The following is a 25,124-nucleotide window of genomic DNA, read 5'->3' as shown; positions in this document are numbered from 1 at the left end:
ATCAACTGGAAAAAGTCATCTCTTTTATGCCATCACAACGGATATTAAACCTGGGAGCTCTGCTGGACTCCGAGTAAGTGGCTCTTCCTGCCAGCGGACAAAATCTCGAAACTGCAGGGCCAAGTCCGCAAGTTGCTTCATCCTCGCCCGGTGTCAGTCCACTCAGCCATGTAAGTCCTCGGATTGATGGTCTTGACCTTTGATATGGTAAAGTATGCTTAGTTTCATTCTCGCCCTCTATAGCATCTGATCCTATTCAAGTGGAATGGATAGCCACATCTGATCAGATCACAGATGATATCTCACCTGGACAAAGGACAACCCTTTTGGATCCCGTACTGGGCCCTCCTTACAACGGATGCCAGCCAGACCGAACAGCACTCATTTCAGAGCCGTTGGTCCCCAGCAGGAGTCTCGGTTACTAATCAATATAATGTAACTGCAAGCAGCATACAATGTATTAATTCTGGCACACAGTGTCCTTCAGGGCAGACCAGGTTCAACCCAAGTTCAATCCCACAATGCTACGGCTGTGGCATATCTCAATCACCAGAGCAGCACTCACAGACAGATGGCAATGCAAGAAGTGGCCTGAATTCTCAAGTGGGCCAAACATAATTTTCCAGCCATCTCAGCCGTATTCATACCAGGGACTCTCAACTGGAAAGCAGACCGTCAGTCGCCAAGATGTCCAAGCGGGCGAATGGTCCCTATACCCGGAAGTGTTTCAGCTTCTAGTGGACAAATGGGATCTGCCAGGCGTGGACGTCATGGCCTCACGACACAGCCACAAGTTTCCTGTGTTCAGATCCAGGTCAAGGGATCCGCAAGCTGTGTTTGTGGATGCTCTCTATCAAATGGACCTTCCATCTACTGTACATCTTCCCTCCCGTATCCCTTCTGCCAAGGGTCCTGCGAAAATTCAAACCGGAGGGAGGCAACCTCCTCATAGTAGCCCCAGCGTGGCCCAGACCTCATTGATTCTCCGACCTACAAAGTCTCTCAGTGGGAGTCTCCCTCCAACTTCCTCTACGACAGGACCTGCTGTCTCAGGGACCATGTCTACACCCGGACCTAGCACAACTGTCTTTGACGACGTGGTTCTTGAATCTTCCATATTGAGGGCGAAAGGTTTTCCTCATTCTGTTGTACAGACCATGCTTAAGGCACGAAAACTGGCCACAGGCCATATTTACTGTAGTGTATAGCATACTTACTTCCAGTGGTGGGCTACCAAGCACCATGACCCAGCAGTCTTCAGGGTATCAAGAATACTTGCCTTCCTACAGCATGAATTCAGTCTCGGCCTTCACCTAGCTTCCCTTAAAGTACACATCCCTGCTTTGTCTGTATGGTTTCAACGCAGAATTGCTCCATTACCGGATGTTCGCTATTTTCTGCTGGGCATTATCTGGGTCCAACTTCCATATGTTCCTCCGGTTGCTCCTTGGGACTTGTCAGGGTTCTAGATGCTCTTCAGCAGCGACCCCATTTGAACCTCTGGAATCAGTTGATCTTAAGCAAAGACATTGTTCCTTTTAGCCACTGCATCTTCCAGACAGTTGTTGGACTTGGAAGCACTCTCCTGTCGCCCTCTTTTCCTAATCTTTCATCCGGACAGGGCTGTTCTCCGTACTCAACAGAGTTACCTCCCTAAAGTTGTCTCCCGTTTCCATCTTAATGAAGAAATTGTGGTTACAGCCTTTGTTTCACCAAGTCTCTTTGCAGGAGAAGTTTCTTTGGATGTCTTCCGCACTCTCCGTCTCTATGTTGATCTGACCAGTTCCATTAGGAAATCAGATTCGCTATTCATCCTCTATGGTTTTCACAAATGTGGTTGGCCAGCTAACAGACAGACTCTGGCCAGATGGATTCGAATGGTTATTGCACAATCATACACTCAAGCTGACCTTCCGATACCAGCTTAGATCTCTGCTCATTCTACTCGGTCTGTGGGACCGTCAAGGGCAGCGTGCTGAGATGCGTCCGCTGAACAATTGTGAAAGGTTTTTTAGTTTTATGCATTCGCTTCCCAGAATGCTTCCGTCTACTATCCAATCAGGAGCGTCTCCACCCTTGAAGTACTGCTTTAGGACATACCCCAATGTTTTCCCTGTGGAGCCCTGTGGAACCTTTCTTAACTCTCTTTCGTCGAGATCCATAAGGTCCACAGGGAGCCCACCCTGAAGCACCTTGCCTATATGGATTTGAGGCTTTGGTCACTGGTTCCCTTCTGCTCTCTGCGAGTGTGTTCTTCTGTGTACCATACCTTTCTTCTCTCCTCTTCCTGCTTTGGGCTTGTTAACAAAACTGACGTGCCTGAGCATGGAGGCAGGGTTATAGGGGGGGGTAAGGGGGGACTGAGCCATCCTGAGATATCTGAAAGTTTAACTGTTTGGTGCCCGGACCTGATCCATCATCTACATCCCCAATGTTATTCCTGTGGACCCTATGGACCTTGAAGAAAGAGAGTTAACAAAAGGTAAGTCTACCATAACTCTTGTTTTTGAACTGTAGCAAATCATCTGCATGCTGGGCGTTACTTATTTATAATTAATTGTAAAACTCACTTGGTCCATTTAAATTAAAGAGACACTTGTAAAGACTATTGTGGGTTAAAAAGGAAGTTTTGAGAAAAGGAAGTTTTGAGAAAAGATTTTTTATTTTTATTTAAACACATAAGGACTCACAAAGGCAAACCTACATAGAACATATATTGATTAAAACGTATGCAGGCATACTTTGGTGTTTATCGCCACCCCTTTTCCATTTTCTATTCTGTACTCTCCTCCCCTCCTTTAATATGTGTATTCAATGTACCAAATGCACACAGTAGGAATCTTTTCAACACACATTTGAGACAAAGACATACAGTTGAAGGTCTATCTGCATTGGTTCTGCCCAACACCAACTAAATATGCACCCTTGTTTATAATCTCATGTAGCTTTAAAGACACTAATTGATTAATAAACCAATCAATATTTCACTTTGATAATAACTTATTTAAGAGGATAGATCTGCATGTGCTAACTGTAACCAAAGCACTCTAAAAAAATAAAAACAGCTAGCAAAAAAACACAAATCGCTAGGAAGTCTATGGGAGGAAGAAGGAGCAGAGAATACACTTACTCTTCTGCAAGACAACTGCCTTGCTGAGCTTCTGTGCACCTATAGAACAATCCTGTTGTTGACAAGTAGGCACTATGGTCTGTAAATCATCATAACCTTTCTGCAGGGGAAAAAGAAAAAAAGATAGATTTAGTTTAATAGTTAAAATTCATATCAAACAGCTTTTGACATTTAGCATTAAAAATTAACATTTTATATTCGGACATTTTAATAATCACTGCAAGGAAAGATTATTATCTCTACTGCTGCATTAGTAAAGGTTACATGACCATAAAAGGTCACCTACTAACTGGTATAAAGTGCCTCTAAAGACACTTTGCATGACATGCACACAGACACCCCATCTATCCCCCAATATGTGGGCGGTGCAGTAAGTTTCTGGATGTGCAGTGCATAGGTAGAGTAGAAACAATCTGACTGTCTGGTTGTGAACGGTAATCTCTGAATAAAGTTCTTGTGAAATGTCACAGCACAGAACCGTATATAAGGAGCACTGCACATTGAAGAAGTCAGCACGTTCACTTCCTTCACAAACAAGTTATGGAGCTCAACAGAGACCACTGGAGAGCCATGATCTTCTACAACTACAAAGAGTGGTCTGCAACAGCAGGGGAGTTTTGACCCTTTTGCGAGCTGCTTTTGGGAAAGAAGAACCCCCCAGAACCACTGTGTTTGAGTGGTTTGCAGAATTTTGGAGCAGGAAACAGTCCCTGGAAGACTAGCGCTGCGGCCGACCTGTGTCTGCCATCACCAAGGACAACGTTGCTGCGTTTCTGTATGCTGGGTGCTCAGCTGACTCGAGGGCGGGAGGAAGCTTGGGCGACTTGGTGCTGCAACATGCTGGCCAGGTTTGACGGCAGTCACTCAAACTCTGTCTGGGAGATCATCAGTGGCGATGAATCCTGGATCTACAGTTTCAACCCAGAGAGCAAACAGTGGACCTCAGTTGGAGATGCGCTGCCACAGAAGTTCCGACGACAGTTCAGTGTGACCAAGCATATGGTCGCTGTTATTGTGGCCAAGACTAGTCAAGTAGCTATGGTACCACTCGTGCAGCAGCGCACCATCACTTGGAACTGTACGCCAACCAATGCCTGCTGCAAGTGCTGGAAGTCATTTCCAGGCTCGTGGTGCCCTTCTCCATCACGACAATGCACCTGCCCAGGAAAGTGGTGGATTTTCTAACCCATGAACACATTCAGGAGCTTTGTCATATGCCGTACAATCCAAACCTGGCCCCCTGCCACTTCTTTGTGTTCCCACAAATCAAGCACAAGATGCACTGAGTCACTGGAAGCTGCAGTGGAGACCTTCATCCAGCATGTAGAAGACCTACCTGCTTTGGACTGGTCCAGCTAATTTACCAAGTAGTTTAAGCACATGCAACTTTGCATAGACTCCTCCGGCGAATAATTAAAAAAAATGTAGTTTTCACTTCATAAATCCAATACTTTTTGTGCATCCGGAAACATTTTGCACACCCCTCGAACTATACTACACAGTCACTAGTATCTGAGGATGTGTCACTTGGCACATTAAAAAGGTATAAGAGGGTACAGCAGCAGAAAACTAATGCATGATGTCACATTTTTATAGCTTGGTAATTACTCCCCTAAATTCACCTCTGAAAATGCCACAGAAATCATCCTAAAAAACAGGAGACAATTCTGTGATGCTACTAAGTGGTAATATTTACACAAAAGCACATCAATGTATCGTTTTGTTAAACAAGAAGCGCCCTACAAAAATGTATTTATTTATTTATTTATTTATTTATTTATAGGGTGCCACAAATTTGTGCAGTGCCATAAAGTAGACATAACAATATTTGGGATGTAGTTGCATTGCTGGCAGTCGGGATCCTGGCGGTCAGGATACAGACGTGGGAATCCCGACCACTGACCATACCGCCAGCCAGAATCCCAGCTCACAGGGGCTATTCCCACTTGTGGGTGTCCCCGACACCCATAGAGCAGGAATAAAACCTGTGGCGAGCCACTGAACCCGCAAGGGGCTTCTTTGCGCTCACACCCCTGCCGGCATTCTAGTGACCGGGATCCCTGCATCGGTATGCTGACTGCAAGAATCCCGGCCGCCGGCATCCCATACCCAACGCCAACATTTAGGAGGTTCGACAAGCAAAATATACAATAAAGTAAAATGCAGAACATTAAAGAAGCATAATTGCAAACATGCCAAATAATTAAGCACAATATGCAAGATTTAACAACATGAAAGATAAAAGGTACAGAACAGAGCGTATAACAGTACATGCAAGAGACAATACAATAATAGATGGAAATGGTGGGAGCAGGCAGAACAATAGGACGGGTATGGTATGGAGGGTCAACAAGAGTTAGGTCGACAGTGCCTAGGTCTTCCACTATTGGCCGACAGTAAGTAGGTCGACATGGGTTCTAGGTCAACAGGGACTCTAGGTCGACATGACATGAGTTTTTCACTTGTTTTGGTGTCGTTTTCGCCGTACAGTGACCGGGAACCCCAATTAGTGCACCGTGTCCCCTTGCATCGGCACAAATTACCATTCCCAATTGTAGTCCACGTGGATCGTAAAGTATGAAAAAGTTTTTTTTGTAAATTACTTTTTTTTGTGAAAAATTCATGTCGACCTTTTATCGTGTCGACCTAGAAACCATGTCGACCTACTTACTGTCGAACAATAGTGGTCGACCTAGACTCTGTCGACCCAAGTCTTGTCGAACTAGAGACCGGATACCCAATAGGACAGAAGGAGCTAGTGAACTGCTCATGGAAGTTTAACATTGAAGGTCATAGGATTTTACAAGTTTTATTGGAATATCCCTTTCAAATAAGACTATTAGGAGAGAATGTCAGCAGTACATTAGCATGCTGGGGATTATTTACCAACAATTTCCATTATCTGCAGTAACCCATGACAACCAGATATTTTCTTTAACTCTCTATTTTGCATTAGATTACTGAAAGCTTATCACCGATTGCTTCACATGGGAAACAGACTCTGGTAATATCAACACCCAATGTTTCTTAAATAATTGAAAATATTTACATAAAGATTTGTGGGTTATTACAAATGGCTTGGGTTTTGTTAAGGATGACTAACTACAGCTAAAATTGCCAATTACCATATTTATGCAAGTTATTTATTATCCAAGACCAGGTGTTCCCAAACATAAGACAAGGTATGTAATGAGGCAGAATAACGGGCCATCCCCATTATTTATCAGTGGTAAGTAACCTGGTCCTTTCTGTTGTGACACATAAGTGTAGGGGAAAATGGTTTGTACACTAAGGCTTTGTTCTAGTGTAATGATGGGAATATGTATGTATTGTTGTTGCATGGATGGATGTGGATAGAAGCAGAAAGTAAACAGATACTAATGGGCACAGGATGTTGTGACAGATGCACATGGAGCGATGGCGTAGCCATATACAGCTCTACAAAACACCCTGATCCACTATCACACATCAATACTTCAATAAGACATAACAAAAACCCTCACATTAATGTGACAATAGAAACAATGCCATTGGGATGGCAGACTGGCAATCTGTAACCTGATGTACAATTACCAGCTATAGAACATCCTCACTATTCCATCAGCACTAAAAGAAATCCTGCCACCAGCACTGACTACAGGTGGATTCTGTGCCGTACATACAGCCATCATAGCAGTTTATATGGAAGACTGGCCATGCTTATTCTAGCTTACGGGCTGGGTATGGGATACTGCCAGTTATGATGCCGGCGGTCAGAATACATACACTGGCATCCCGGCTGCTTCAAATCCCGACAGGTGCGCCGCAGCAAAGTAACCCTAATTCTAACCCTCCACCCCCGCAGCCTAACCCTAACCCTCCCAGGCATACTTATGTATTGGGATTCCGGCATTGGCATTCTGACAGCTGTCAGGTCTCTGTTGCTGATATTCTGACCACCGGGATCCTGTACGTCTGTATGTCAACTACATCCCAGGCTTACATAAAGCATTTATTATTCTAGATATGTGTTAAGAAACTTTTTTTCTCTACAGTATCTAGTGCATCTAGTTTCCTTTACCCGGCAGAGAGCACAGAAAGACAGCATTCTGCGTAGTGCTCTATCTACTATATGCATGACGCATCCTCAACAATGACAGGCTGTCAATAATGCACTTTAATGATCATAACAGTAATGACCCTTTTAAAAAGTAGACAATTAATCAAGCATTAAATTACTGGACACATGCTATGTTCAAGTTATGGAAAAGGCATACAGTAGCTTATGCATATTATAGATGCTCATAGTAACTGCTTACCTTAATAGCGTCCCTCCGCTTCTGCTCAGCTTGGATATGTGCCCTTCTGCGTCTATCTTTGAAGGCATCCTTGATGCTTTCCTGACGATAATCGCTGTCCTCGTCATCTGAGGTTGGGGAACAAGTATTGTCGATTATGCAGCGGGCTAGGGGGGTTGAGGGGACACACATATAGATGCCATAGTCACCCTAAAGAACGTTTATGTGTATGTTTCCTCTCTCTATGGAACAAGACAACTGCAAAAAGCATGAACTACATCGCTCAGTTACAGTACAGGCACAGCTGGTGGCAGAAAGACATATACAGTGAGGAGACTGTAGCTCAGTGTGATGGTCAGCCAATTGTTAGACTCAATCATTTCCAATTAACTGTTCCTCCATACAGCACTATGAACACCCCATCTGCACACTGCAAATCCTCATTTCCACAACTTCCTGCACATACAATACAACATATTTATCACAATGCAACACTACAGTAAAAAAGGGACACATGACAATATCACTTTGACCACACTACAATAATACAACCCTGTTTCCCCAGTACCAAAAACATTCTCGGAATGCAAGACTGGTGCCAGTGCTGCAACAGAAAATGTACTGAATAAGCAAAAAAATCACAGGTTAGGAAACCGCATGGGTCAGCTTGTTAGGCCCAGAGCTTGAATGTTTGGACAGGTACCCTTAGTTAAGAAAACCTGCTATGTTTACAAAAAATTGTGCACAAAACTAAGAAACATGGTCTACCTTGTATTCATTAAGTGAAAACTGAATTGTTACTTTTCACTGTATTTCGCATCAGTTCGTTGCAATATATAGATTATTTAAGTAACAATTCATGTACACTTACCGTTCTGGCAATGCGATCCTGTCTTCAGCTGCGGTCCTCTGCTAAGCGTGGAGTCAGCAGTCAGGTCCTTTCTGTGAATGCGCTGGCAGGTGAGGCTGCTGGGATATCAAGGGGGCGGAGCAAGTGCTGGGCCGAGAGCAGGGAAGCATTAAACTTCCCTAACTGTTTTGCACTGCAGTTCACATTACACTATCCTGAGATGGCAAATCTGAACACAGTGGAGAAGCAGAAATCTGAGCTCTCAATCCTTTAATGAATTGCACTCACCATACTAAAGTATGGTGATGCAATTCAGGCACGGAGCGGGGGTGCTGCCGGAGAAGTCAGAAACTTCTCCACAGTAACCCGCTCCATGAATAGCATTTAAGAAGAGAAAAGTACTGTTTTCTGCAAAGCTTTTCTCAACTCTGTGAATAGACCCCATGTGAGCAGCAGATTTGTGAGTGAAAAGTCTTGTTGCAGAGAGAGGTCAGATGAGTATTTGTAGAATGGGTAAAGCGGACAGTAACTCACATAAAATAAGAATTTACTTACCGATAATTCTATTTCTCGGAGTCCGTAGTGGATGCTGGGGTTCCTGAAAGGACCATGGGGAATAGCGGCTCCGCAGGAGACAGGGCACAAAAAAGTAAAGCTTTTACCAGATCAGGTGGTGTGCACTGGCTCCTCCCCCTATGACCCTCCTCCAGACTCCAGTTAGGTACTGTGCCCGGACGAGCGTACACAATAAGGGAGGCAATTTGAATCCCGGGTAAGACTCATACCAGCCACACCAATCACACCGTACAACTTGTGATCTAAACCCAGTTAACAGTATGATAACAGAAAGAGCCTCTTAAAGATGGCTCCTTAACAATATAACCCGAATTTGTTAACAATAACTATGTACAGTATTGCAGATAATCCGCACTTGGGATGGGCGCCCAGCATCCACTACGGACTCCGAGAAATAGAATTATCGGTAAGTAAATTCTTATTTTCTCTATCGTCCTAAGTGGATGCTGGGGTTCCTGAAAGGACCATGGGGATTATACCAAAGCTCCCAAACGGGCGGGAGAGTGCGGATGACTCTGCAGCACCGAATGAGAGAATTCCAAGTCCTCTTTTGCCAGGGTATCAAATTTGTAGAATTTTACAAACGTGTTTTCCCCCGACCACGTAGCTGCTCGGCAGAATTGTAATGCCGAGACCCCTCGGGCAGCCGCCCAAGATGAGCCCACCTTCCTTGTGGAATGGGCCTTAACAGATTTAGGCTGTGGCAGGCCTGCCACAGAATGAGCAAGTTGAATTGTGTTACAAATCCAACGAGCAATCGTCTGCTTAGAAGCAGGGGCACCCAACTTGTTGGGTGCATATAGTATCAACAGCGAGTCAGATTTTCTGACTTCAGCCGTCCTTGAAATGTATATTTTTTAAGGCTCTGACAACGTCCAACAACTTGGAGTCCTCCAAGTCGCCAGTGGCCGCAGGCACCACAATAGGTTGGTTCAGGTGAAACGCTGATACCACCTTAGGGAGAAAATGCGGACGAGTCCTCAGTTCTGCCCTATCCGAATGGAAGATTAGATAAGGGCTTTTATAAGATAAAGCCGCCAATTCAGATACTCTCCTGGCGGAAGCCAGGGCCAGTAACATAGTCACTTTCCATGTGAGATATTTAAAATCCACCTTTTTCAATGGTTCAATCCAATGGGATTTGAGGAAATCTAAAACTACATTTAGATCCCACGGTGCCACCGGAGGCACCACAGGAGGCTGTATATGCAGTACTCCTTTAACAAAAGTCTGTACCTCAGGAACTGAGGCCAATTCTTTTTGGAAGAATATTGACAGGGCCGAAATTTGAACCTTAATAGATCTCAATTTGAGACCCATAGACAATCCTGATTGTAGGAAATGTAGGAAACGACCCAGTTGAAATTCCTCCGTCGGAACACTCCGATCCTCGCACCACGCGACATATTTTCGCCAAATGCGGTGATAATGTTTCGCGGTGACTTCCTTCCTTGCCTTAATCAAGGTAGGAATGACTTCTTCTGGAATGCCTTTCCCTTTTAGGATCTGGCGTTCAACCGCCATGCCGTCAAACGCAGCCGCGGTAAGTCTTGAAAGAGACAGGGACCCTGTTGTAGCAGGTCCCTTCTCAGAAGCAGAGGGCACGGGTCGTCCGTGACCAACTCTTGAAGTTCCGGGTACCAAGTCCTTCTTGGCCAATCCGGAGCCACTAGTATTGTTCTTACTCCTCCTCACCGTATAATCTTCAATACCTTTGGTATGAGAGGCAGAGGAGGAAACACATATACTGATTTGTACACCCAAGGTGTTACCAGTGCGTCCACAGCTATTGCCTGTGGATCTCTTGACCTGGCGCAATACTTGTCCAGTTTCTTGTTGAGGCGAGACGCCATCATGTCTACCATTGGTCTTTCCCAACAGTTTACTAGCATGTGGAAGACTTCTGGATGAAGACCCCCCTCTCCCGGGTGAATATCGTGTCTGCTGAGGAAGTCTGCTTCCCAGTTGTCCACGCCCGGGAAGAACACTGCTGACAGTGCTATTACGTGATTCTCCGCCCAGCGAAGAATCTTGGTAGCTTCTGCCATTGCACTCCTGCTTCTTGTGCCGCCCTGTCTGTTTACATGGGCGACCGCCGTGATGTTGTCCGACTGAATCAACACCGGTTTTCCTTGCAGGAGTGGTTCCGCCTGGCTTAGAGCATTTTAGATTGCTCTTAGTACCAGAATGTTTATGTGAAGAGACTTTTCCAGGTTCGTCCATACCCCCTGGAAGTTTCTTCCTTGTGTGACTGCTCCCCAACCTCTCAGGCTGGCGTCCGTGGTCACCAGGATCAAATCCTGTATGCCGAATCTGCGGCCCTCCAATAGATGAGCCTTTTGCAACCACCACAGAAGATATACCCTTGTCCTTGGCGACAGGGTTATTCGCAGGTGCATCTGAGGATGCGACCCTGACCATTTGTCCAACAGATCCCTTTGGAAAATTCTTGCATGGAATCTGCCGAATGGAATTGCTTCGTAAAAAGCCACCATTTTTCCCAGGACTCTTGTGCATTGATGTACAGACACCTTTCCTGGTTTTAGGAGGTTCCTGACAGGTCGGATAACTCCTTGGCTTTTTCCTCGGGAAGAAAAATCTTTTTCTGAACCGTGTCCAGAATCATCCCTAGGAACAGCAGACGTATCGTCGGAAAACAGCTGCGATTCTTGGAATATTTAGAATCCAGTCGTGCCGTCGAAGAACTACTTTAGATAGTGCTCTTCCGACCTCCAACTGTTCTCTGGAACTTGCCCTTTTTAGGTCGTGCAAGTAAGGGATAATTTAGATGCCTTTTTTCTTTGAAGAAACATCTTTTCGGCCATTACCTTGGTAAAAAGGCCCGGGGTGCCGTGGATAATTCAAACGGCATCGTCTGAAACTGATATTGACAGTTCTGTACCACGAACCAGAGGTACCCTTGATGAGAAGGACAAAATTTGGACATGGAGGTAATCCTTGATGTCCAGGGACACCATATAGTCCCCTTTTTTCCGGTTCGCTATCACTGCTCCGAGTGACTTTATCTCGATTTGAACCTTTTATGTAAGTGTTCAAAACATTTTAGATTTAGACTATGTGTCACCAAGCCGTCTGGCTTCAGTACCACAATATAGTGTGGAAAAATAATACCCTTTTCCTTGTCGTAGGATGGGTACTTTGATTATCACCTGCTGGATATACAGCTTGTGAATTGTTTCCAATGCTGCCTCCCTGTCGGAGGGAGCCGTTGGTAAAGCAGACTTCAGGAACCTGCGAGGAGAAGATGTCTCGACTCTCCAATCTTTACCCCTGGGATAATACTCGTACGATCTAGGGGTCAACTTGCGAGTGATCCCACTGCGCCCTGAGACTCTTGAGACTACCCCCCCACCTTGAGTCCGCTTGCACGGCCCCAGCGTCATGCTGAGGACTTGGCAGACGCGGTGGAGGGCTTCTTTTCCTGGGAAAGGGCTGCCTGCTGCAGTCTACTTCCCTTACCTCTATGTCTGGGCAGATATGACTGGCCTTTTGCCTGCATGCCCTCATGGGAAAGGAAAGATTGAGGCTGAAAAGACGGTGTCTTTTTTAGCTGAGATGTAACTTGGGGTAAAAAAGGTTGGATTTCCCAGCTGTTGCTGTGGTCCCCAGGTCCGATGGACCGACCCCCAAATAACTCCTTCCCTTTATACAGCAATACTTCCATCTGCCGTATGGGATCTGTATCACCTGACCACTGTCGTGTCCCTGACATCTTCTGGGAGATATGGACAACGCACTTATCTTGATGCCAGAGAGCAAATATCCCTCTGTGCATCTCACATACATATATATAGAATGCATCCTATTAAATGCTGTACATGAATAAAATATTTTTAGTCAGGGAATCCGACCAAGCCAACCCAGCACTGCATCTCCAGGCTGATGGCGATCGCTGGTCGCAGTATAACCACCGTATGTGTGTATATACTTTTTAGGATATTTTTCCAGCTTCCTATCAGCTGGCTCCTTGAGGGCGGCCGTATCTGGAGACGGTAACGCCACTTGATAAGCGTGTGAGCGCCTTATCACCCTAAGGGGTGTTTCCCAACGTACCCTAATTTCTGGCGGGAAAGGGTATAACGCCAATATTTGCTATCGGGGTAACCCTACGCATCATCACACACTTCATTTTATTTTATCTGATTCAGGAAAAACTACAGGTAGTTTTTTCACTCCCACATAATACCCTTTCTTGTGGTACTTGTAGTATCAGAAACACGTAACACCTCCTTCATTGCCCTTAACGTGTGGCCCTAATGAGAAATACGTTTGTTTATTCACCGTCGACACTGTATTCAGTGTCCGTGTCTGTGTCTGTGTCGACCGACTGAGGTAAATGGGCGTTTTTTTAAAAACCCCTGACGGTGTTTCTGAGACGCCTGGACCGGTCCTAATAGATTGTCGGCCGTCTCATGTCGTCAACCGACCTTGCAGCGTGTTGACATTCTCACGTAATTCTCTAAATAAGCCATCCATTCCGGTGTCGACTCCCTAGAGAGTGACATCACCATTACAGGCAATTTCTCCGCCTCCTCACCAACATCGTCCTCATACATGTCGACACACACGTACCGACACACAGCACACACACCGGGAATGCTCTGACAGAGGACAGGACCCACTAGCCCTTTGGGGAGACAGAGGGAGAGTCTGCCAGCACACACCAAAAACGCTATAATTATATAGGGACAACCTTATATAAGTGTTTCTCCCTTATAGCATCTTTTATATATATACAATATCGCCAAAATCAGTGCCCCCCCTCTCTGTTTTAACCCTGTTTCTGTAGTGCAGTGCAGGGGAGAGCCTGGGAGCCTTCTCTCCAGCTTTTCTGTGAGAGAAAATGGCGCTGTGTGCTGAGGAGATAGGCCCCGCCCCTTTTTCGGCGGGCTCGTCTCCCGCTATTTTTGAAGTTAGGCAGGGGTTAAATATCTCCATATAGCCTCTGTGGGCTATATGTGAGGTATTTTTTGCCTCTAATAAGGTTTTTATTTGCCTCTCAGAGCGCCCCCCCCAGCGCTCTGCACCCTCAGTGACTGTTGTGTGAAGTGTGCTGAGAGGAAAATGGCGCACAGCTGCAGTGCTGTGCGCTACCTTTATGAAGACTCAGGAGTCTTCAGCCGCCGATTTTGGACCTCTTCTCTCTTCAGCGTCTGCAAGGGGGCCGGCGGCGCGGCTCCGGTGACCATCCAGGCTGTACCTGTGATCGTCCCTCTGGAGCTAGTGTCCAGTAGCCAAGCAGCAAATCCACTCTGCACGCAGGTGAGTTCACTACTTCTCCCCTAAGTCCCTCGTTGCAGTGATCCTGTTGCCAGCAGGACTCACTGTAAAGTAAAAAACCTAAGCTAAACTTTCTCTAAGCAGCTCTTTAGGAGAGCCACCTAGATTGCACCCTTCTCGTTCGGGCACAAAATCTAACAGGAGTCTGGAGGAGGGTCATAGGGGGAGGAGCCAGTGCACACCACCTGATCTGGTAAAAGCTTTACTTTTTTGTGCCCTGTCTCCTGCGGAGCCGCTATTCCCCATGGTCCTTTCAGGAACCCCAGCATCCACTTAGGACGATAGAGAAATATGTGCTGCAACACTGATATGCAGATACTCTGAATGCAAAGTGCAGCAAACATTGAAGTGGATGGGTAACAGTGACAGACGAACAAATCACATTCCACTCCCGTCAGCTAAAATATGGAAAGTAAATCTACCTTGGCCACAAGCTCACAAAAACTAGAAAATCGAATGCTGGAAAAACGTCACCAGTATGACACACCTGGATTTGCGCTATGACCTGCAGATGGTGGGATCCAATCACTCTTGCCTTGTGTTAACTTAACAGACCCCCTAATACCAATTGAGCATTGCTTAAATGCTACAGCCCGAGTATTGATACTGATCAACAACAATACCAGAGTACTGTTTATGGCCAAAGTCTACCCATTTTCTCTAACGTCCTAGTGGATGCTGGGGACTCCGTCAGGACCATGGGGGATTAGCGGCTCCGCAGGAGACAGGGCACAAAAATAAAGCCTTAGGATCAGGTGGCGTGCACTGGCTCCTCCCCCTATGACCCTCCTCCAAGCCTCAGTTAGGTTTTTGTGCCCGTCCGAGCAGGGTGCAATCTAGGTGGCTCTCCTAAAGAGCTGCTTAGAAAAAGTTTTTAGGTTTTTTATTTTCAGTGAGTCCTGCTGGCAACAGGCTCACTGCATCGAGGGACTTAGGGGAGAGAAGTCAACTCACCTGCGTGCAGGATGGATTGGCTTCTTAGGCTACTGGACACCATTAGCTCCAGAGGGATCGAACACAGGCCCAGCCATGGAGTCCGGTCCCGGAGCCGCGCCGCCGACCCCCCTTGCAGATGCCGAAGATGGAAGAGGTCCAGAAGCAGGCGGCAGAAGACTTTTCAGTCTTCCTGAGGTAACGCACAGCACTGCAGCTGTGCGCCATTGTTGTCAGCACACTTCACACAGCGGTCACGGAGGGTGCAGGGCGCTGGGGGGGCGCCCTGGGCAGCAATGTATAATACCTTTTTATGGCTAAAAAATACATCACATATAGCCCTTGAGGCTATATGGATGTATTTAACCCCTGCCAGATCTCACAAACTCCGGAGAAGAGCCCGCCGAAATAGGGGGCGGGGCTTATTCTCCTCAGCACACAGCGCCATTTTCCTGCTCAGCTCCGCTGTGAGGAAGGCTCCCAGGACTCTCCCCTGCACTGCACTACAGAAACAGGGTAAAACAGAGAGGGGGGGCACTTTTTTTGGCGATATTACTATATTTAAGCTGCTATAAGGATACAACACTTATATAGGGTTGTTCCCATATATATTATAGCGCTTGGGTGTGTGCTGGCAAACTCTCCCTCTGTCTCCCCAAAGGGCTAGTGGGGTCCTGTCTTCAATAGAGCATTCCCTGTGTGTCTGCTGTGTCGGTACGTGTGTGTCGACATGTATGAGGACGATGTTGGTGTGGAGGCAGAGCAATTGCCGGTAATGGTGATGTCACCCCCCAGGGAGTCGACACCGGAATGGATGGCTTTGTTTATGGAATTACGTGATAATGTCAGCACATTACAAAAATCAGTTGACGACATGAGACGGCCGGAAAACCAGTTAGTACCTGCCCAGGCGTCTCAGACACCGTCAGGGGCTGTAAAACGCCCTTTACCTCAGTCGGTCGACACAGACCCAGACACGGACACTGAATCTAGTGTCGACGGTGAAGAAACAAACGTATTTTCCAGTAGGGCCACACGTTATATGATCACGGCAATGAAGGAGGCTTTGCATATCTCTGATACTACAAGTACCACAAAAAGGGGTATTATGTGGGGGGTGAAAAAACTACCTGTAGTTTTTCCTGAATCAGAGGAATTGAATGATGTATGTGATGAAGCGTGGGTTAACCCAGATAGAAAAGGGCTAATTTAAAAAAAGTTATTGGCATTATACCCTTTCCCGCCAGAGGTTAGGGCGCGCTGGGAAACACCCCCTAAGGTGGATAAGGCGCTCACACGCTTATCAAAACAAGTGGCGTTACCGTCTCCTGATACGGCCGCCCTCAAGGATCCAGCTGATAGGAGGCTGGAAACTACCCTAAAAAGTATATACACACATACTGGTGTTATACTGCGACCAGCCATCGCCTCAGCCTGGATGTGCAGTGCTGGGGTGGTCTGGTCGGATTCCCTGACTGAAAATATTGATACCCTGGATAGGGACAGTATTTTACAGACTTTAGAGCAATTAAAGGATGCTTTTCTTTATATGCGAGATGCTCAGAGGGATATTTGCACTCTGGCATCGAGAGTAAGTGCGATGTCCATATCTGCCAGAAGAAGTTTATGGACGCGACAGTGGTCAGGTGATGCGGATTCCAAACGGCATATGGAAGTATTGCCGTATAAAGGGGAGGAATTATTTGGCGTCGGTCTATCGGATTTGGTGGCCACGGCAACTGCCGGGAAATCCACCTTTTTACCTCAGACCCCCTCCCAACAGAAAAAGACACCGTCTTTTCAGCCGCAGTCCTTTCGGTCCTATAAGAAGCGGGCAAAAGGACAGTCATATCTGCCCCGAGGCAGAGGAAAGGGTAAGAGAGGGCAGCAAGCAGCTCCTTCCCAGGAACAGAAGCCCTCCGCGGGTTCTGCAAAGCCCTCAGCATGACGCTGGGGCTTTACAAGCGGACTCAGGAACGGTGGGGGGTCGACTCAAGAATTTCAGCGCGCAGTGGGCTTGCTCACAGGTGGACCCCTGGATCCTGCAGGTAGTATCTCAGGGTTACAGGTTGGAATTCGAGAAGTCTCCCCCTCGCCGGTTCCTAAAGTCTGCTTTGTCAACGTCTCCCTCAGACAGGGCGACGGTATTGGAAGCCATTCACAAGCTGTTTTCTCAGCAGGTGATAGTCAAGGTACCCCTCCTACAACAGGAAAAGGGGTATTACTCCACGCTATTTGTGGTACCGAAGCCGGACGGCTCGGTGAGACCTATTCTAAATCTGAAATCTTTGAACCTGTACATACAAAAATTCAAGTTCAAGATGGAATCACTCAGAGCAGTGATAGCGAATCTGGAAGAAGGGGACTTTATGGTGTCCCTGGACATAAAAGATGCTTACCTGCATGTCCCAATTTGCCCTTCACATCAAGGGTACCTCAGGTTCGTGGTGCAAAACTGTCATTATCAGTTTCAGACGCTGCCGTTTGGATTGTCCACGGCACCTCGGGTCTTTACCAAGGTAATGGCCGAAATGATGATTCTTCTGCGAAGAAGAGGCGTATTAATTATCCCTTACTTGGACGATCTCCTGATAAGGGCAAGGTCCAGAGAACAGCTGGAGGATGGAGTAGCACTAACCCAAGTAGTGCTGCAACAACACGGGTGGATTCTGAATTTTCCAAAATCTCAGTTGACCCCGACAACACATCTGCTGTTCCTGGGAATGATTCTGAACACGGTTCAGAAAAAGGTGTTTCTTCCGGAGGAGAAAGCCAAGGAGTTATCCGAACTTGTCAGGAACCTCCTAAAACCAGGAAAAGTGTCTGTGCATCAATGCACAAGAGTCCTGGGAAAGATGGTGGCTTCTTACGAAGCAATCCCATTCGGCAGATTCCACGCACGAACTTTTCAGTGGGATCTGCTGGACAAATGGTCCGGATCGCATCTGCAGATGCATCAGCAGATAACCTTATCGCCACGGACAAGGGTGTCTCTTCTGTGGTGGTTGCAGAGTGCTCATCTGTTAGAAGGCCGCAGATTCGGCATACAGGACTGGGTCCTGGTGACCACGGATGCCAGTCTGAGAGGCTGGGGAACGGTCACACAGGGAAGAAACTTCCAGGGAGTATGGTCAAGCCTGGAGATGTCTCTTCACATAAATATACTGGAGCTAAGAGCGATTTACAATGCTCTAAGCCTGGCAAAACCCCTGCTTCAGGGTCAGCCGGTGTTGATCCAGTCGGACAACATCACGGCAGTCGCCCACGTAAACAGACAGGGCGGCACAAGAAGCAGGAGAGCAATGGCAGAAGCTGCAAGGATTCTTCGCTGGGCGGAAGATCATGTGATAGCACTGTCAGCAGTGTTCATTCCGGGAGTGGACAACTGGGAAGCAGACTTCCTCAGCAGACACGATCTACACCCGGGAGAGTGGGGACTTCATCCAGAAGTCTTCCACATGATTGTGAACCGTTGGGAAAAACCAAAGGTGGATATGATGGCGTCTCGCCTCAACAAAAAAACTGGACAGGTATTGCGCCAGGTCAAGAGACCCTCAGGCAATAGCTGTGGACGCTCTGGTAACACCGTGGGTGTTTCCAGTCAGTGTATGTGTTTCCTCCTCTGCCTCTCATACCCAAAGTACTGAGAATTATACGGCAAAGGGGAGTAAGAACGATACTCGTGGCTCCGGATTGGCCAAGAAGAACTTGGTACCCGGAACTTCAGGAGATGCTCACGGAAAATCCGTGGCCTCTACCTCTAAGACGGGACCTGATTCAGCAGGGACCGTGTCTATTCCAAGACTTACCGCGGCTGCGTTTGACGGCGTGGCGGTTGAACGCCGAATTCTAAGGGAAAAAGGCATTCCAGAAGAGGTCATTCCTACACTGGTTAAAGCCAGGAAGGAGGTGACTGCACAACATTATCACCGCATTTGGAGAAAATATGTTGCGTGGTGTGAGGCCAGGAAGGCCCCCACGGAGGAATTTCAATTGGGTCGATTCCTACATTTCCTGCAAACAGGATTGTCTATGGGTCTCAAGTTGGCGTCCATTAAGGTTCAAATTTCGGCCCTGTCGATTTTCTTCCAGAAAGAATTGGCTTCAGTTCCTGAAGTCCAGACTTTTGTAAAAGGAGTACTACATATACAGCCCCCGGTTGTGCCCCCAGTGGCTCCGTGGGACCTTAATGTAGTTTTGGATTTTCAAAAATCCCATTGGTTTGAGCCACTCAAATCGGCGGATTTGAAATATCTTACATGGAAAGTAACCATGCTACTGGCCCTGGCTTCAGCCAGGAGAGTGTCAGAATTGGCGGCTTTATCGTATAAAAGCCCATATCTGATTTTCCATTCGGACAGGGCAGAACTGCGGACGCGTCCTCATTTTCTGCCTAAGGTGGTGTCAGCGTTTCACCTGAACCAGCCTATTGTGGTGCCTGCGGCTACTAGCGATTTGGAGGATTCCAAGTTGCTGGACGTTGTCAGGGCATTGAAAATATATATTTCAAGGACGGCTGGAGTCAGAAAATCTGACTCGCTGTTTATACTGTATGCACCCAACAAGCTGGGTGCTCCTGCTTCTAAGCAGACGATTGCTCGTTGGATTTGTAGCACAATTCAACTTGCACATTCTGTGGCAGGCCTGCCACAGCCTAAATCTGTCAAGGCCCATTCCACAAGGAAGGTGGGCTCATCCTGGGCGGCTGCCCGAGGGGTCTCGGCATTACAACTCTGCCGAGCAGCTACGTGGTCGGGGGAGAACACGTTTGTAAAATTCTACAAATTTGATACCCTGGCTAAAGAGGACCTGGAGTTCTCTCATTCGGTGCTGCAGAGTCATCCGCACTCTCCCGCCCGTTTGGGAGCTTTGGTATAATCCCCATGGTCCTGACGGAGTCCCCAGCATCCACTAGGACGTTAGAGAAAATAAGATTTTACTTACCGATAAATCTATTTCTCGTAGTCCGTAGTGGATGCTGGGCGCCCATCCCAAGTGCGGATTGTCTGCAATACTTGTACATAGTTATTGTTACAAAAAAAATCGGGTTGTTCTTGTTGTGAGCCGTCTGTTCAGAGGCTCCTACGTTGTCATACTGTTAACTGGGTTCAGATCACAAGTTGTACGGTGTGATTGGTGTGGCTGGTATGAGTCTTACCCGGGATTCAAAATCCTTCCTTATTGTGTACGCTCGTCCGGGCACAGTATCCTAACTGAGGCTTGGAGGAGGGTCATAGGGGGAGGAGCCAGTGCACACCACCTGATCCTAAGGCTTTATTTTTGTGCCCTGTCTCCTGCGGAGCCGCTAATCCCCCATGGTCCTGACGGAGTCCCCAGCATCCACTACGGACTACGAGAAATAGATTTATCGGTAAGTAAAATCTTATTTTCCAATGGCTACTTCCTGCACAACACATCATAGTGGAAATGTATAAAATTTTCTCAGAAGTGAAAAAATTAGGGCAAACTAATCAGTTCTAGCTAACATTTATCAAGTACATCCTATAAAATTATAGGTAGAAGCTCATTTGCCATGGGTGACTTCTCCAAAGAATAAATCCTCTCAAGTTGGTTTCATAAACAGGATAATGAGTTCAGTGGACTCCCATCTCCTACGCTCTCACCAAATCTATATCCAATAAAGCCCATTTGCAATCTGGCGGAACAGGAGATTCCCAGTAAGAATGTGCAGCAACTGTATGATGCTATGATGTCACCATGGACCAAAATCCCTAAAGAATGTTTCCAACATCTTGTTGAATCCATGGCAGGAAGAATTCTGGCTGTTCTGGGGCAAATTGGGCTTCTACTCAGTACTATAAAGGCTAACCAAATAAAATGGGAATAAACTGCAAAAGGAGACGTATAATAGAGAGAAGGTTGCCAATCCTGTCAGAGCAAATAGTTATTGAAGTCCTGACATTGGCAATCCCAGTAACGTCATGAGTGCAAGACAAGCCTGGGGGAAGATTCCATATACATCATTTCTCATTAGAAACCAAGCTGGCAAAATATTATTAAGATTTGCCCATCTGCCTTTGACTGTATTCCATAGAGTACCACCCACACAAGAGAAACAAAAAAGTTTTTCACCAAATGCAAGTATATTGAACTGTAATCTGATGACATCATGACTCACAGAGAATGGCCAGATCTGATTGGATCATACCTGTATTAGGAACAGAAGAGGCACTGGTAGAGCCAATGCTGTTTGCTCTGGATACTAGGCTTCCTTTTCGTTCCATGATGTGACCTAAAATTAGGAAATAATTAGCTTGTGACAATACATTAAGACATTTTAAACTTGTCCAAGTACAACTGAATAATGTGGCGTGCCTATCTGCAATTTTCTCAGATAGCTATGAATAATTTCCATCAAAATGCTATAGTATAAATGCTACATGTTCACCTGTGATATCTGCATGTACATTTGGTGCAGTGTGCTAGAATGAACACTAATTCTCCAAAGTTGTCCTATCACAAGCATTAAAAACGTGCCACGTTCACAAAAGTCATATTTGTGGCTTATTACCTCTTTGCTAATTTGTGACAATATATTGACATGGGAAGCAATCATTTCAGGAGGCCGACGCCGGAATCTCGACACCCGGTGAAATACCGGCGGTCAGAATCCCGACCGCTGGCCTAAATCCCCACTCGGTGGTGGTCCTCACCACTACCCTAGGGGGAATATAATCCGGGGCCGAAGCGCGGCGAGTGCAGCGAGCCCGTGAGGGGACACACTGCGCTCGCCACCGGTATTCTGGCTGTCGGGATCCCGGCGTGGGTTTCCTGACCGCCAGCATATCATACTGATGTAAATGTACAGTAATAAAGAACACATTCTTACCTGCATCTACATTATCACTGAATGATGTGTCAGACTGAAAAATTAAGATATTAACATGAGGCGATTATTTACAACAAACAAAAAAAAGCCTTGACATGTCTTTTTTTTTAGTTATCTTAAAGAAATAATTAGACCTCCCATGCATTCTTTAACACTGGCTGAAAATTACCTGCAAGATGTTTTAATGTACAATTGCTTATAGAATTTAATGGAATACTATTAAGCACATTACACTGTAGTCCTCATGGGAGGCAGTCAATTGACCGCCTGTCGGGATCCCGGCAGTCAGGATACCGATGCCGGAATCCCAACACAAGCTGAAATACCGGCGGTCGGACCCCTGACCACCGGCTGGTTACCCCTCTTGGGTGGTGGTCCACACCACCACCCGGAGGGGAATAGAAACCTGTGTTGCCACCGGGCTGAAGCGTGGCAAGCACAGCGAGCCTGCGAGGGGACATGCTGCGATCACCGCCGGGACCCCGGCGTCGGTCTCCTGACCGCCGGGATCACGTACTGATCCCATCCTCAGTATTCTCAATGGGGGTATGGGTCATTAGGTCAACCACACTTAGGTCAACAGTCATTAGGTCGACCACTATTGGTCGACAGTGACTAGGTCGATGCCTGGAATAGGTCGACACAGTCATTAGGTCGACATGAACAAGGTCGACATGGAAAAAGACCCCTAAGTGCCGTATTCTCAATGGGGAAAGCAGCCTGGCCCCTAAGTGCCGTATTCTCAATGGGGAAAGCAGCCTGGCCCCTAAGTGCCGTATTCTCAATGGGGAATGCAGCCTGGCCCCTAAGTGCCGTATTCTCAATGGGGAATGCAGCCTGGCCCCTAAGTGCCGTATTCTCAAAGAGGAATGCAGCCTGGCCCCTAAGTGCCGTATTCTCAAAGGGGAATGCAGCTTGGCCCCTAAGTGCCGTATTCTCAAAGGGGAATGCAGCCTGGCCCCTAAGTGCAGTATTCTCAAAGGGGAAAGCAGCCTGGCCCCTAAGTGCCGTATTCTCAAAGGGGAAAGCAGCCTGGCCCCTAAGTGCCGTATTCTCAATGGGGAAAGCAGCCTCGCCCTTAAGTGCCGTATTCTCAACGGGGAAAGCAGCCTGGCCCCTAAGTGCCGTATTCTCAACGGGGAAAGCAGCCTGGCCCCAAAGTGCCGTATTCTCAATGGGGAAAGCAGCCTGGCCCCAAAGTGCCGTATTCTCAAAGGGGAATGCAGCCTGGCCCCTAAGTGCCGTATTCTCAATGGGGAATGCAGCCTGGCCTCTAAGTACCAATCTCCAAAACACATAGGCCCTCATTCCGAGTTGTTCGCTCGCAAGCTGCTTTTAGCAGCTTTGCACACGCTAAGCCGCCGCCTACTGGGAGTGAATCTTAGCATAGTAAAATTGGGAACGAAAGATTAGCAGAATTGCGAATAGACACTTCTTAGCAGTTTCTGAGTAGCTACAGACTTACTCGGCAACTGCGATCAGTTCAGTCAGTTTCGTTCCTGGTTTGACGTCACAAACACTCCCAGCGTTCGCCAAGACACTCCTCCGTTTCTTCAGACACTCCCGCGTTTTTCCCAGAAACGGCAGCGTTTTTTCACACACACCCATAAAACGGCCAGTTTCCGCCCAGAAACACCCACTTCCTGTCAATCACATTACGATCACCAGAACAAAGAAAAAACCTCGTAATGCCGTGAGTAAAATTCCTAACTGCATAGCAAATTTACTTGGCGCAGTTGCAGTGCGAACATTGCGCATGCGCAATTAGCGGAAAATCGCTGCGATGCGAAGAAAATTACCGAGCGAACAACTCGGAATGACCACCATAGTTTTTCAGAGCTTGGACCCAAAGGGGTAGCCACTTTATGCATGTGGAGAGGGATATTATGATCCGTCTCCCACAGCCTTCTGTAAACTAAAACTGTGAGCATGCAGTGTCAGATACTGGGTTTTTTTCAAAAGTGCAGTCCCTATATTCAGTACATTTTTGATAGCCAGTTTAATCATGTTAAAAATTATTATTCCTGGTGTAATGCCAATAATCAGGTTACAGCCGTGATTATTAATATATAAGCCTCTTGAACTTGTATAGAAGCAACCAGAAAATGAAAAGTATAATCTGCAATTTTACTAAAATGTTGCGGTCTCAGACTAGCATTGCAACGTTTCCATTATTGTCCTTCTTACCAGGATTTTAGACTACACAGAAGAGTCCTGGAAGCAATTTTTCTCTTCCATTACATTATCTGAGATGCGGACCAGGTTCTGCAGCTGGTGCTGACACTGAATTGAGACTTGGGAAGAAGTGTCAGTTCTTTGTCTCAGAAAGCCTAATCAGTCTAGGCACCCCTTTCATGGACAGTGAGCAGCACAGTAGCGCACAGACCTGGGTATATAGTCAATCCGCCTGACTGAAGTGGCTGCAAAAATGGCCAAGTGCGACTGCATAGTGAGTGCCAATTATATGAAGCCTTACACCAGGGGTGGCCAAACAGTCGATCGCGATCCGCCGCCCAGCCACCCGGAGCCGCGCCTCTCCTGCCTGCCGCTCTGCCTCCTCAGTCTGGTCTGCGGCAGTAACGGCCGAGTGTATAGCTCAAATCAGGTGCCGGTTCGTTAGCCAATGAGAGCTCGCGGACCGGCGCCTGATTTGAGATATACACACTGCCGTCACCGCCGGAGATCAGACTGAAAAGCAGGGCGGCAGACAGGAGAAGCGCGCGCTGCGCTCTCCACTCCGGTGAGCTCTACTATGGGGGCATATCTGGCATTGTGGGCACATGGCTCAGTGGGGGCATATCTGGCAATGTGGGGCATATCTGGCACTGTGGGGTCATATGTGGCACTGGGGGCATATCTGGCTCTGCGGGCACATGGCACTGTGGGGGCATATCTGGCACTGTGGGGACATATCTGGCACTGTGGGGACATATCTGTAATCTGGCGCTGTAGGGGCATATCTGGCACTGTGGGGGCATATCTGTATCTGGCACTGTGGGGGCATATCTGGCACTGTGGGTGCATATCTGGCACTGTGGGCACATGGCACTGTGGGGGCATATCTGGCACTGTGGGGGCATATCTGGCACTGTGGGCACATGGCACTGTGGGGGCATATCTGTAATCTGGCGCTGTGGGGGCATATCTGGCACTGTGGGCACATGGCACATCTGTATCTGGCACTGTGGGGGCATATCTGGCACTGTG

At 47.1% G+C, this 25,124-nt stretch overlaps 1 protein-coding gene across 2 annotated transcripts in view; it reads right to left on the bottom strand.

Moving 5' to 3' along the window:
- MLX (MAX dimerization protein MLX) overlaps positions 1 to 25,124 on the bottom strand; it is a 41,747-nt gene that overhangs the window by 16,145 nt on the left and 478 nt on the right. For both annotated transcript variants that reach the window (XM_063960024.1, XM_063960026.1), the window contains exons 2-5: positions 21,918 to 21,951; positions 21,237 to 21,320; positions 7,429 to 7,535; positions 3,131 to 3,230 (exon numbers count right to left, since the gene is read on the bottom strand). In XM_063960024.1, coding sequence (XP_063816094.1) covers positions 3,131 to 3,230; positions 7,429 to 7,535; positions 21,237 to 21,320; positions 21,918 to 21,951 — 325 coding nt within the window. The remainder of the gene's footprint in view (positions 1 to 3,130; positions 3,231 to 7,428; positions 7,536 to 21,236; positions 21,321 to 21,917; positions 21,952 to 25,124) is intronic.

Source organism: Pseudophryne corroboree, chromosome 3, assembly GCF_028390025.1.
Source record: "Pseudophryne corroboree isolate aPseCor3 chromosome 3, aPseCor3.hap2, whole genome shotgun sequence".
NCBI classification, from domain to species: Eukaryota; Metazoa; Chordata; class Amphibia; order Anura; family Myobatrachidae; genus Pseudophryne; species Pseudophryne corroboree.
The sequence above is the reverse complement of the archived record's forward strand: the minus strand, read 5'-3'. Positions and strand labels throughout refer to the sequence as shown.